The sequence below is a fragment of the Zootoca vivipara genome, chromosome 5 (genome assembly GCF_965207765.1).
Source record: "Zootoca vivipara chromosome 5, rZooViv2.hap1.1, whole genome shotgun sequence".
Taxonomy (NCBI): Eukaryota; Metazoa; Chordata; class Lepidosauria; order Squamata; family Lacertidae; genus Zootoca; species Zootoca vivipara.
The window spans coordinates 51641600-51654471 of NC_142588.1; the positions used below are offsets into that span (position 1 = coordinate 51641600).

At 43.4% G+C, this 12872-nt stretch overlaps 1 protein-coding gene across 1 annotated transcript in view; it reads right to left on the reverse strand.

The window, feature by feature from the left end:
- Positions 1–12872, reverse strand: part of SORCS3 (sortilin related VPS10 domain containing receptor 3) — a 415691-nt gene that overhangs the window by 188784 nt on the left and 214035 nt on the right. Inside the window, exon 4 of the mRNA XM_035133724.3 lies at positions 6508–6666. Coding sequence (XP_034989615.3) covers positions 6508–6666 — 159 coding nt within the window. The remainder of the gene's footprint in view (positions 1–6507; positions 6667–12872) is intronic.

A 12872-nucleotide genomic window follows, 5' to 3' on the forward strand; every position in this document is an offset into this window, starting at 1 on the left:
AGAGACTGCTGCTCACAGCACAGTCCTGACACTGTGGCTCCAACTTTGACTCTAACTGTGGGAGGGAAGAATATTTCTTTCTGCCTGACACTGGCACTGGCACTGCGACTCCAGTGGTAAGCTCATGGGTGAGTGGGAAGGTTGGGGCAGTTACTGGATCTGTCCGTGCCTCATCAGTGGTGATATGACAGGACCTGTTTCAAGTTGCACTGCTGAGATGAGCATTCACCCAAACGTTGTGAGAAATTGCTCAGCTTATTCTGAGCCCATCTAAGGAGAGCTCCATATTTATAGACATAAAATATTTATTGAAAAGAAGTAGGTGGAAATTATGTAAGCTGTTAAGGTAGCTATTAGTTTGTTGGATTCTATCAGGGGCTGGATTTGCTACTGTCCATGATCTAGAGTTTAAGTAGCAGTGCGTATAATGTTAAGACGGGGTTTAAATCTCACTGTGAAAAGATTTGGGAATTCTGGGAGGCCTGCTTCTAACTTTCATGTTTATGTAACTTGCCTTGCCCTCCCTCCCTCTGCTCCCCACCATACAACCCATTTTCTTGTCATTCTTTTAAACACATGCAGACATTATACAGTCTCGGAAGTCATGATGACTCCATACCTGGAATTAGACTTTCAAATTACAGCACTATGATTACTGGGAAGACCTTGCTGGGATGGAGATTGACTACCAGGTGTGCTGAGATGGCACACTGCCATACTACCTGAAACATCTAATTCAACAACTCATAGGTGGGGATATATAGATTAATGAAGAATCTTGATGATGAATATACTTAGTGGAAGATGAGGCCTTTGATTGCCAAGCTCTTGCATTTCACAACTTGATTAGCAACATTGTGGCAGGTGTTTTAGTAATAAGTAATTTATTAGAAAGTGATAGCGCAGTCGGTAGAGCATGAGCCTCTTAATCTCAGGGTTGTGGCTTTGAGCCCCATATTGGGCAAAAAAGTATTGCATTGCAGGGGGCTAGACTAGATGACCCTCATGGTTCCTCCCAACTCTACGATTCTATCAGTTCTATGAATTTCTGAACCAAAGCTGAATTCCACTGCCAACATCAAATCTCTGAGCCTCCTCACTAAAGCCATGGCATGTCCCAAGGTAATGGGTTCTGCTGAGAATATGAACATAGCTGCCCCACATGCCAGCCTCCTTTATCTCCCCTGCCAGATAACCCTTTGAATTTAAAAAGGAGACCATGTGATTGAGCACATACTCAGCAGTATAGAGGAGTGGAGTGGTGCCTCAAGACTTGTGGAATGGGGAGAAGAGACCACAAGGGGAAGGTCTTGAGGTCTTCACGCCAGCATCCAGTCACCAAAAAAATATTCTTCATTCTCAACCCACCCACCCCAACTTTAACATTATGCCTCTGAATACCAGTCGCTCAGACTTGCAGAAAGCTGCTTTGCTCATGTCCAGCTTGCAGGCTTCCCAAAGACATCTGGCTGGCCACAGTGAGGCAGGATGTTGGAGGACATGGCCCATTGGCTTGGCTCAGCAGGCTCATCTTATGTTCTTAAAGGAAATGAATGTACATAAATTTGCTCCTTTCACACAAAAAAATCAGTGCAGAATTTGGAACATTCAATCTCACAATTTGGGGGTGGGGAGTTATAGAATTTGGGTATTCTAACCCAAACCAACCCCCTAGCCTGGATTACCACTGAGTTTCCTGACAGACACATCATATACCCAGCAGCTGATCATTTGTTTCTTTATTACTGTGGTCTTTGTCCAAATATAGATATAGATATAGTGATATAGATATAGATATAGATATATAATTTCTATCTTAAAAGTAACATCAAACCATTCAGCAACATCAAACAGATATATTGGGTCTTTCAATTCATACTGCGAAATTCCTGGATACACCGAACATCTGAGCTTGCAAAAAGGACTGACATTTGGCTAAGTCCTTTCATACAATGACTGCCTGGCACAGTAAAGAACTCTACATTTACAGTGGCTTTGCATCTGCAAATGTCACCGTGGCATCATCAAAGAACTAGCAATGTGAACCTGATGCCTTCTGTTAACAAGGTAAAGGCTATATTCAAGTTATTATCTGTGGTTACTGGTGCAGTATATAATAGAACACTTTAAAGTGCATTAAATTACTGAGGTCAGGCAGTAAAAGACCTGGGGACTATAGTATATTGCAGCACAGGAGACAATGTTCAATGGGCCACTAATGAATTTACTCTCCAAGGGAAAGCCGGGATGCTTCACAAATAGAACTGCTGAGCCAAAGAACTTCCCCTGCTTCTTGTGCATGCTCCAACAGTCATTCCAAGATCTGAGGTAGAACTTCACTGAGGAAAACGTTACAATGTGCTCACCCCTCTGTGTCCCTCACAAAGCTCACAATTCCAAACATCTGAAGGCAGCCCTGTTTAGGGAGGCTTTTAATGTTTAATAAATTATTTTATTTCATTTTTTGTTGGAAGCTGCCCAGAGTGGCTGGGGAAAACCAGCCAGATGGGCAGGGTATAAATAATAATATTATTATTATTATTATTATTATTATTATTATTATTATCATCATCATCATCATCATCATACTTGTAATGAGCATATCCAATATCCCAAAACAAACCTCCATGTGAAAGCAGTTTTGTACTTGTTGCTTCAAAAGTCTAGGGACCATTTTTGTCAGATTGCAAGACCATCTCCTATAGCAAATGGTCCACAGGTAAAGGTAAAAGGTAAAAATAATAATAGTTGGCACCCATTGTCTGCCCCACTTCTCCCCCCAGTCTTTATATTCCTTGGGGATATGCATGTACTCACGAAAAAGTAGGAAACCTGAGGCATATATGCTTCTATACTAACTCAGCTTTGGGAAAGAGTATGCCTGATCACAATTCATTGCTTCTCTGAGCTCAATGGTCCAGCCCTGGCTAGAAGAACTTAGGATGGGCCCTTTAAAGCAAGGGGCATTGCAGAAGAGAGAAGATATGCTGGATTTTCCCTGAGAGATCTGGCCTGGTCTAAATGAGAGACACATCAAGGCTTTTGAATTCAAGCATGCATTGACAAGGTTGGGAGAACTTCCTAATTTCGATGTTTACAAATAATTCAGTGTTCTAAAAAGATTGAAAATGGGTGTGACTATATCTTGCTACCAACATGCTACCAACATGCTACCAACATGAGTCTGACCAAACTGCGGGAGGCGGTGCAAGACAGGAGTGCCTGGCGTGCTATGGTCCATGGGGTCACGAAGAGTCAGACACGACTAAACGACTAAACAACATATCTTGTAAAATTATAAACTGGTGCTCCATGTTGTTTTATTCACCCATCCATTGAACACCATCATCCATATACATGATGCTTTGCAGAGTACTAAAAGGTATATCCCAGCTCCTGCCGCATTTGAAAGCACTTCACAGTATGTGCCCCTTCGTTAAATTGAGTGGGAGAAGAGAGACTGCAGCAGGGGTTAGATCAGAATCCAGCTTTTAGGTGGAAGAAAAGGCAACAAACAGAGGAAGCATGGTTTCTGCAAAAGCAACAACCGACAATTGCCATCAAATCAATAACATCCATCTAGAAAAATTTCAGGCAGTACATGGTGAGCACTTCTTTTGAATCTATCGTGATTTCAAGACTATTGCTTTGCAGTTACCCTCTCATCCATATCCTGCAACAGTACTGCATAACCCCATCACCAAAAGGACAACTACTGTAATGTGTTTGTTCCTAACAGAGATCCTTTTAGATGATCTTTCATGAAAAATGTCTGCTGTCAACATTACAGTGTCTATGGGATAACATTATTTTCTTCAGACAGTTTAGCCCTATTCATGCATTGCTCAGCATATACAGTGGAACCTCGGTTTATGAAAACCTCGGTTTACGAACGCCGCAGACCCATCTGGAACAGATCAATTCACTTTCCATTACTTTTAATGGGAAAGTTCGCTTCAGTTTATGAACACTTCAGTTTAAGTACTCCGCGGACCGTCTGGAACAAATTAATCCACTTTCCATTACTTTCAATGGGAAAGTTCACTTCAGTTTATGAACGCTTCAGTTTATGAACAGACTTCCGGAACCAATTGTGTTCATAAACCGAAGTACCACTGTACAGTACATGTAGAACACAGAGCAGGGCTACTTTTAGACCCTCCCCAATGGTAAAATGCCTTCTGCCCTCAGCCCCCAGAAACTACATGTTGCCTATGGCCATGTGAGCAGAAAGCCACACAGAAGAGTCGTGCCAGATTAATGATGTGAAGGAGGATGTGAGTTATGACAAGCTTCACCAGGGCCGTCTTCAGCATGCCTGGCGCCCTGGCGCTGTGGTGCGATGGATCCCTCCGGTGCCCCCCCGCCCCGTTTCCCAGCACGGCGGGCAGGCGCCCTGCACCACCCAGCCTGGCCATAGGGCCGGCCTGGGCCAGGGGGCGCTGCCCGCCCCCTGTTGCGACGCCCCTGTGCATGGCGGAGGCAGCCCCAGGCCCGCGCGCCTCCGGACCCGGGCCTAGAGACAGCCCTGAGCTTCACCCAGTCTGTCCCCAGAGCCCCGCCTCTCAGAAAGGCCATCAGTGGCCAATTCATTTTTTTGGATTTCAGCAGGAAATCCTATAATGTCAGAGTCAGCCAACCACGCAGAAAGGGGAAAAACCCTCTACACACACCCCAGCTCTCCCACAGCAATCGGCACTGCCGCTGATAAGCTGTCTTTTGGCTCACCCAATCATGTGCAACATGTGGCTGCTGGTGGCGGGGGAGAGATGTGATAGTAAGGCGGAACTAAAACTACAGTGCCACCCCTTCTTATTTTTCTTCTTAAATGTGAGTAATGCTTAAACAGGGCTTCTAAGTTTCTGGAATCCTATTGACGTTTTCTCTAAAGATTGAGGCATAATAAGGGACTGCAGTTTCCCTACAATTTGCACCTGACAGGATTAACAGTGCTACAACAAACAGGGATGGCAGCTGTGTTCAATGAGAATTAAAACATGGAAGAGTTCTACATAGCTCAAAATAAGACAGATAGCACAGATGTACCTGACCCCTTTGCAATTTTCCTTTCAGTATACCATGACTCCATGAGTGCCCTTGACTACTGCCACAAAGAGTAGTTTAAATTCCTATGTTTAGAAATAGTGTGAGGCAAAAAAGGGGGGGGTTGCAGGTGAATACCCTGCACAAGGAACTGGGAGCACCATTTAAAGTTCAGTGAATGCATAAAGGAATAACATTGGAACAGTATTATTTGGATTAAATAAGAATGGAAGCAGGAAAAGGAACAACAACAGCATCTCCCCAAGTCCAGAACATGGGAAGTCACCCAAAAACGTTTAATTTGAAATGGAATAATTGGCTTTTAAAAATTGTATTATGATTTAGTATTGTGTTAGGACCCAGGTGGCGCTGTGGGTTAAACCACAGAGTCTAGGGCTTGCTGATCAGAAGGTCGGCGTTTCGAATCCCTGCAACGGGATGAGCTCCCGTTGCTCGGTCCCAGCTCTTGCCCACCTAGCAGTTCGAAAGCACATCAAAGTGCAAGTAGATAAATAGGGAAGGTAAACGGCGTTTCCGTGCGCTGCTCTGGTTCGCCAGAAGCAGCTTTGTCATGCTGGCCACATGACCTGGAAGCTGTCTGTGGACAAATGCCGGCTCCCTCAGCCTATAGAGCGAGATGAGCGCTGCAACCCCAGAGTCGGACACGACTGGACCTAATGGTCAGGGGCCCCTTTATCTTTTAATGTGGTTTATATTGGATTATTATTAATGAAAAATGAATAAAAATTATTATAAAAAATAAAGTTTGGTGAATGCATGTTCAGCCATTCAGAATAAGCTGGTGCATTTGAATGTGAATGTGTTAACCAAGTATTTTTTTAAGGCTTTGCCCCATTGCTGGATGCAATCTTCTTTCTCCTTTGTAGCAACCTGTTGAGTACCTGATACAGATGATCCACAAAAAGAAAAACTTTCTGTGCATGAATTGCCGTCACTAGACAGTACGGATTCTCCAGACATTTATTCACCAGATAGTATGTATACAATGAATGAGTAACAGCGGCCTAAAGTTCAGGCACTGCTTCCTTCTTCCCTCTCAGCTTCCAATGTGCCAAAAGGAAGTGATCAGAAGCTTTCACTCCCTGTTTTTAAACTAACCAGAGTTTGTTGTTTGATCTGATCCGGGAAAACTCTAAACCATGATTTGATAGCCAGGATCAAACCATAGGTTAGGTTTGATCCTGGCTTGTTTCAACAAACTGTATTTTAAACAGTGGTTGGAACCTGTGGCTTTCCAGATATTCCTGGACTACAATGGCTAGCCATTGTTCATGCTAGCTGGGGCTGATGAGATGTTGCCGAACTCCAATTCACAATATAAATGCTTCCTAACATACCAGAGAAGAGAGAGCACTTGCGCCTAAGGCTTACTGCTTCTAGTGCATGTACTGTAGTACTAGTGTAGCATTGCAACTGAAACAAGGCAAAGATAAAGCAATGTACCTTTTGGTCAAGGCTGTATGCTAGAATCCAGTCCTCTTGCTTAGGATGGAACAGCAGGCTCTGGATGTAGAAGCTGAGCCGATATTTTTGATAGGTGGCGCCTTCGTCGTTACTGATCAGTATGCTACTTTCAATCTCAGGATCACTCAAGAGCATTATCTATATAAAAAGAAAGAAAAGACAAGATAAAGGTGGAAATAGGCTTAACTACATATCTGATACTAACCTGAGATTATTATCATGTGATAAGAATTGCCCGTATATAGTTACATTACATGTAAGAATTGTCCCCACAGTGGTACCTTGGTTTATGAACTTAATCCGTTCCGGAAGTCTGTTCTTAAACCGAAACCGTTCTTAAACTGAGGCGCGCTTTCCCTAATGAGGCCTCCTTTTGTAGGGCCCTTCTACCGTTCGGCTTCCATTCGTAGACCGAGGTAAAGTTCGCAAACCGGGACACTACTTCCGGTTTTGCAGAGTTCGTAAACCGAATAGTTTGTAAACAGGGCTGTTCTTAAACCGAGGTACCACTGCATGTACCATTGTCTAGTTGGAATCCATCATTCAACCCTATGGCTTTTGCGTGGCTAGAACTGTACAAGGTAAGAGTCACATCCATTTTAATGCCCACCTTTGTCTCTGGCCCTGCCCACCATCTGCATGTGTTGTCTGGGGCAAAGACGGCACGACTCGAGGCAGGTTGAACTCAATGGGAAGGCGACCAAGAGCAGAGCTCGAGCGCTTCCTTTTATTGAAAGCTCAGGATGACAGTTAATCATTACAACGACAGTGTAACTTCTAGCCAATTACAGCAGTGCAGTCCCATACAAGGTGATGTTTCCTGTAACGTCACAACCGGTCACTCCCTAAGACATCCTCCATAGCCCACGTGTTGTTTTGTCATGCCCTCTGTCCATGCTCCAAGCACATGTCACTCTGTAAACACCCCCTCCTAGTTCCCATTGTGTTACCCTCCTTGGCTTGACCCATCTGGTTTGTCCTGATTCATCCAGTTCCATCCATATCCTCCTTGATCCTTCTAGCTCTGTTGTGACCTGTTGCCCTGCTGACCTGAGCCTCTGACCTGTCCTTCTTCACGTGTTTCCCATTCTGACATTAGCCGGCTTGCCGCACTAATGCCCACACACTCGCAGATCGGTGTGGCTTGCCAGCACCAGATCTCAGTCATTCCCACACATGCCTGCACAATTTCCTCGTGTAATCCCCACATGCATGTGACCACCAGAAGGTTCTCTGTGAGGTAATGTGGCCCTCAAGATGCACCCCACTCCTGGTTTAAACATTTTGCCCAGTGAATGATTTTCATATTCCACACTCAAATGTTGAACTCTGCATCTGAAATGATAATAGTGCCAATATCACATATGACAATCAACTATATAGAAGGCCTTATATACTGTACACTAAAATGTTTTATTCCAAACTTAGTTCCTTTGGCAAGCCCTTTGTGGTAGCACGCTTGACACTGACATCTCTTGGCTCATACAAGGATATTCTTCACTACATCACATCTCCTCATGCAAACCTGCATGGACCCTGAGATTGTCATCTGACAAACTACTCCGTGCACCAGCTCCAAAGGAGCTCCATAGAGTAGTAGCTTCCATCTATGGAATGCTCTTCCCTGAGAGGTCCACATAGCACCAACTCTGTCATCATTTTGATGCCAGACAAATACACTTTTCTTTTCCTGGGCATTTGGGCAGCAGCAATGATCGGATGCTTTTACTCTGTTTATGTTCTGGGAAGTAATAAATTTAAGAAACTAAAAAACTAGCTTGTTCTTAGATCAGCTAATTATTTATACTGGTGATAGCAGAAAAGGGAAAGCATTCTACCTAGGAATTCACCACTGTCATTGGGCAGACACAGTGACAAGGGTCAAGGTGACCCCTTCAGCTAACTCTAAATGGTTGCAATGGTCTGTACAATACTCCACGGTCACCGATTTTTATCGTGTGCGCCAAAATTCTGCAACAAGGAAAGCATTATTCTATGGCTGGTATAAATTTCACAGAAAGGGAAAATTTACATAATGTCTTATTTTGCATGATCTATTCTGCAATATTTCCTATTTTGCATAATTTATTCCAGTTTTCATAGTCATGGCGAGAAGCAAGGAGCTATGTGGGTGACTAAGCTCCACCTCTTATCTTATTCAGCAACTCCTTGCTCACACGGTCTTTCAAGCGATAAGAAGAACTATCCATTAAATTAGAATGATCAGCTTTCATGCATATATTTTCAGACACATTCCTCTTTTTTGTTTTTTGATAGCTGAAATTTGCAGGAAGCTGGATTTTATTTCCCAGTGCCAGATTATGTACTTTTTGTGTTCAACAGGAATCGTAGCACACAAGCAGTTTTATCTGTGGAGACCTGCCGTTGCTTCAGAGTGTAAGATCAGGCTAGCAGCATTTCAGCTTGGCACTAAAAAATCAGCTTTGAGAATCTCAAAGCCTCACTTCAGCAAAAACTTAGTTCAATAGGAATTATCACCTCTATCAACTCTGGGGCTGCTGTGACAAAAGCTCGGCATACCATGGAAATAAGCCTTTATTTCTTTTTGCTTCCCAAAGGACTTCCATATTGCACAATAAAATAGAAAAAGGTTGTCACCTCTAATCCCTATTTGGGGAAAAAACTAAATCACCTTTTCAGGATTCAAGAAAGCTTCTGTTAGGGACTAACTTTGTTTCCTGATCTATTTATTTATATCCAGAGGATAAGAGAGATATCTGTAGCTCACATTACTAACATTTGCTTACATCTGCAGACTAGATGAAAGAGAATGGAAGACTGCCACAAAGCAAAACATTTCAGAAGGATGCTACTTTTAAAACAAAGATTTGCCACTCACTAAAGGTTATCAAGTGAAGAATGCTATAGATTAAAGATTTCCTCTTGTTCTAAACTTGGCTAAAGAGGTTAAGGGTCCAAATTTCACAATGATTCATTGTTGACTCACTTTTGGCTTCTTCTCGGATAGGCGGGAATAGGATTGCAGCCTTACAGAACTGGTTGTGCTGTTTGGGGACTTACAATCCCCATAGTTCAAATGTGTGTGGCATATCTCCCTTTCCAGCTGCTTTGTCAGGAAACTCTGCGTAAAGGAACTTGTGCAAGCTGTATCTCTAGGGGGCTCCACACATTCAGATTAAAAGATTGACTGGGAGAATGTCATGGCGCTCACTGTTTATGCTCCATACACCTGTATATTCAGCCAAAGACATTCAAAAATACAGTACTTTAAGCGAACAAGTTGGATGGGGCCAGGCTCTTTCCATGCAGCTGAATACATTTCAGAAAACCGAGTCCTGAATCACATATGCCTAGCTTACTGTATGTACTTTAACTTCTGCAAACACTGGCTCTGCTCAGAGAATCCACTGAACATGTGGAGGTTTGGGCAGGGCCAAAAGCATGATCATCTTCCTGAGCCTCCATATTCAGTGAAGATGTGGGAAATGTGTGAACAAAGTTCTCATCTTTCCATAATATCCTAAGGAAAGATGTGATTCCCTAGGTGTTTCCTGCAAACCAAGTTGTTTGCTGTAGCTTTGAATAATTGCAACTAGCATCAACCACATAGGACTCATGTCTGAAGAGTGAACCAAGAAAAAAAGTTTTCTCTAGTAGCTCTGCAAAGTGAGCCTATTCCTTGTGCAATCTCCACTTTCCCAAGTGATCAGACTTTCCAGATACAGAGCACAACTGAGTTTGGCTTCCTTTGCATGGAGAGATCACTGCCATCTCTCTTCTTCCTTTTTGGCATTAATATATGGGTTTATTGGTAAATATAGCTCACAGTGTTTGCAGAACACCAATAAATTCACTGCCACAAATCAGATTCTCAGAGAAACCGAAACCGAAAGTAACCCGATGTAGATCCAACGGATGTCCGGCAAGATCCGATGCAAGCAGGAAACCGAGTGGAGAATAGGCGCCGCCATGGCTGCTTAAATGCAGCCAGGCTCTGCCCATAGCTGCCAAGTTTTTGCTTTTCTCGCGAGGAAGCCTATTCAGCATAAGGGAAAATCCCTGTAAAAAAGGGATAACTTGGCAGCTATGGCTCTGCCCCCAGCTAGCCACATTCCCCAGCTGAGGGGCCTGGGGCAGTGGCGGAGCAGGGCTGACGCAGGGGGCCAAACATGCCCCGCTGCAAGCACGGGAAATGGCTCCCACTTGCAACTCGTCCCCTCTGCAAGGAGGAGAGGTCTTATCCTTCATGTATAAATACCTAACTTTTCCTCTTACTTGAGTTGAAAAGGGAAATAAGCCTCATCCCAAGTTCTGATGAGCTTCACCTTCCACATCATCCTGTAACAACTAGTTACCCTCAAAAGCGTTACCAAGGAATCTGCATAATAAAAGGGTGTGATCCAGCCAGTATTCACACTTGCATAGCTTTCACTGATCTAGAACAAGTAAATGAGAGTAGGAAAGGGGAGGAATTTAGTTCAGTTCAGATTTAAAGGCAAAAATCCCCAATTCACACTTTCAGGAACAATGCACAAACTGAAATGCAGCCAATGCAGCCATCAAAATTTGCACTTCTCTGAATTTTGCAATGCAGTTCTGCAGCCAAGTTATGTGTACAAAAATGCACATACTGAGGTAAAGTGTGCAAATACAGTATTCATGAAAATAATGTACAATGCACTATAATCAGGAAAACTGCTTCACAAAACTTTATATATTAGGCACAGTTGCATACAGAAATTTGCATATTAGAAGAAATTAGTACCTGATGAATTTTCATAAGGACTTCTAAAAAAAGTGAACTGGTGCAGATATCTGGAGAAGTGAACTTAATACAGTGGTACCTCTGGTTACGAACTTAATTAATTTTGGAGGTCCATTCTTAACCTGAAGCCGTTCTTAACCTGAGGTACCACTTTAGCTAATGGGGCCTCCTGTTGCAGCTGTGTTTCCGGTGTGCGATTTCTGTTCTCATCCTGAGGTAAAGCTCTTAATCCAAGGTACTACTTGCAGGTTCATGGAGTCTGTAACCCGAAGTGTTTGTAACCCAAGGTGTTTGTAACCCAAGGTATAACTGTACTGAGGAAATGAGCAATGGAGAGAAATCAAAACTGAAAGATTTGCCTATCCCTATTGAGGAGTTGAGGAGTAGACAATATGGAACACTTCAGTTTGACCTGCATTGTTTGCTTTCTGAGCTATTCCCAGTTAGCTGCTTCACACACACACACACACACACACACACACAGAAAGTGACCTCTACAATATTTCACTCACTGGTTCAGTTCCTGATTGAACTGATCAAAGTCTTCAGCCTGATCCCAATACAATGGACACTTGGGTTGCGAACGTGATCCATACCGGGGGGGGGGCACGTTCGCAACCCGCAGCGCCACATCTGCACACACACGGGTCGCAATTTGGCGCTTCTGTACATGCGCAAAGCGCGATTTGGTGCTTCTGCGCATGCACGAGTAACGAAACCCGGAAGTAGCCCGTTTGGGTACTTCCGGGTTCAGCATGGGACGCAACCTGAAAAGACACAACCTGAAGCGTCTGTAACCTGAGGTATGACTGTACAACCTTCCTATAAAATCTGTGGAACAGCAATTCCTTGATTTCAGAATGCCCTGGGTTCATCACAGACTAGTCCACTCCAGAACCTACAACAGACTAGCGGGGGGGGGGGGTTCCTGGAAGGAGGAACAGGAGCCTGCTTGTGGCTTTATTCAAGGAAGGAGCTATGAAATAGAAATCTAATCTATTCAGCTTGGCCTGAACATGTATAAGAGTCCCAGGCATCTGAACACAACAAGGAGAGTGAGCATGAAGCATAGCTGTATCCATTTTTTCTGGTAATCTGATCCCAGACATGACAGATGATGAGCAAAATCCCCAACATCTTTGGTTTACTGAAACCGATATCAGTTTGGCTTGGATTATACAAATCAGCAGGGAGCCTTTCCAGCTTTGGTTCACACACACACACACACATCCAAATGGTATCAGCTTCAGTAAAGCAAAGATAGAAAAGCTCATGGTAAAGGAAAAGACTGTGCAGTAAAAGCCTCCCTCCCTATTTAATAACATTTAACCCTTTCCACAGCAACCCCTCCAAAATAATAATATGTGAACCAAAATAATAATCATCATAAAAAATAGATATATGTGGAAAACAACACTTTACATTTGTCAAAGGGCAAAACTACCTCTTCTTATTATGTGTCTTCAGCAAAGGATCCACCCCATTCGTGATTTAGATTAATCTCTTTTCATTAGCAGCCAATAAACAAACACCAGCTTCTCTGGCAATGCCCAGCACCGCCATTTATAATTGCCATAAGGAACACCAGAGAGTTGTC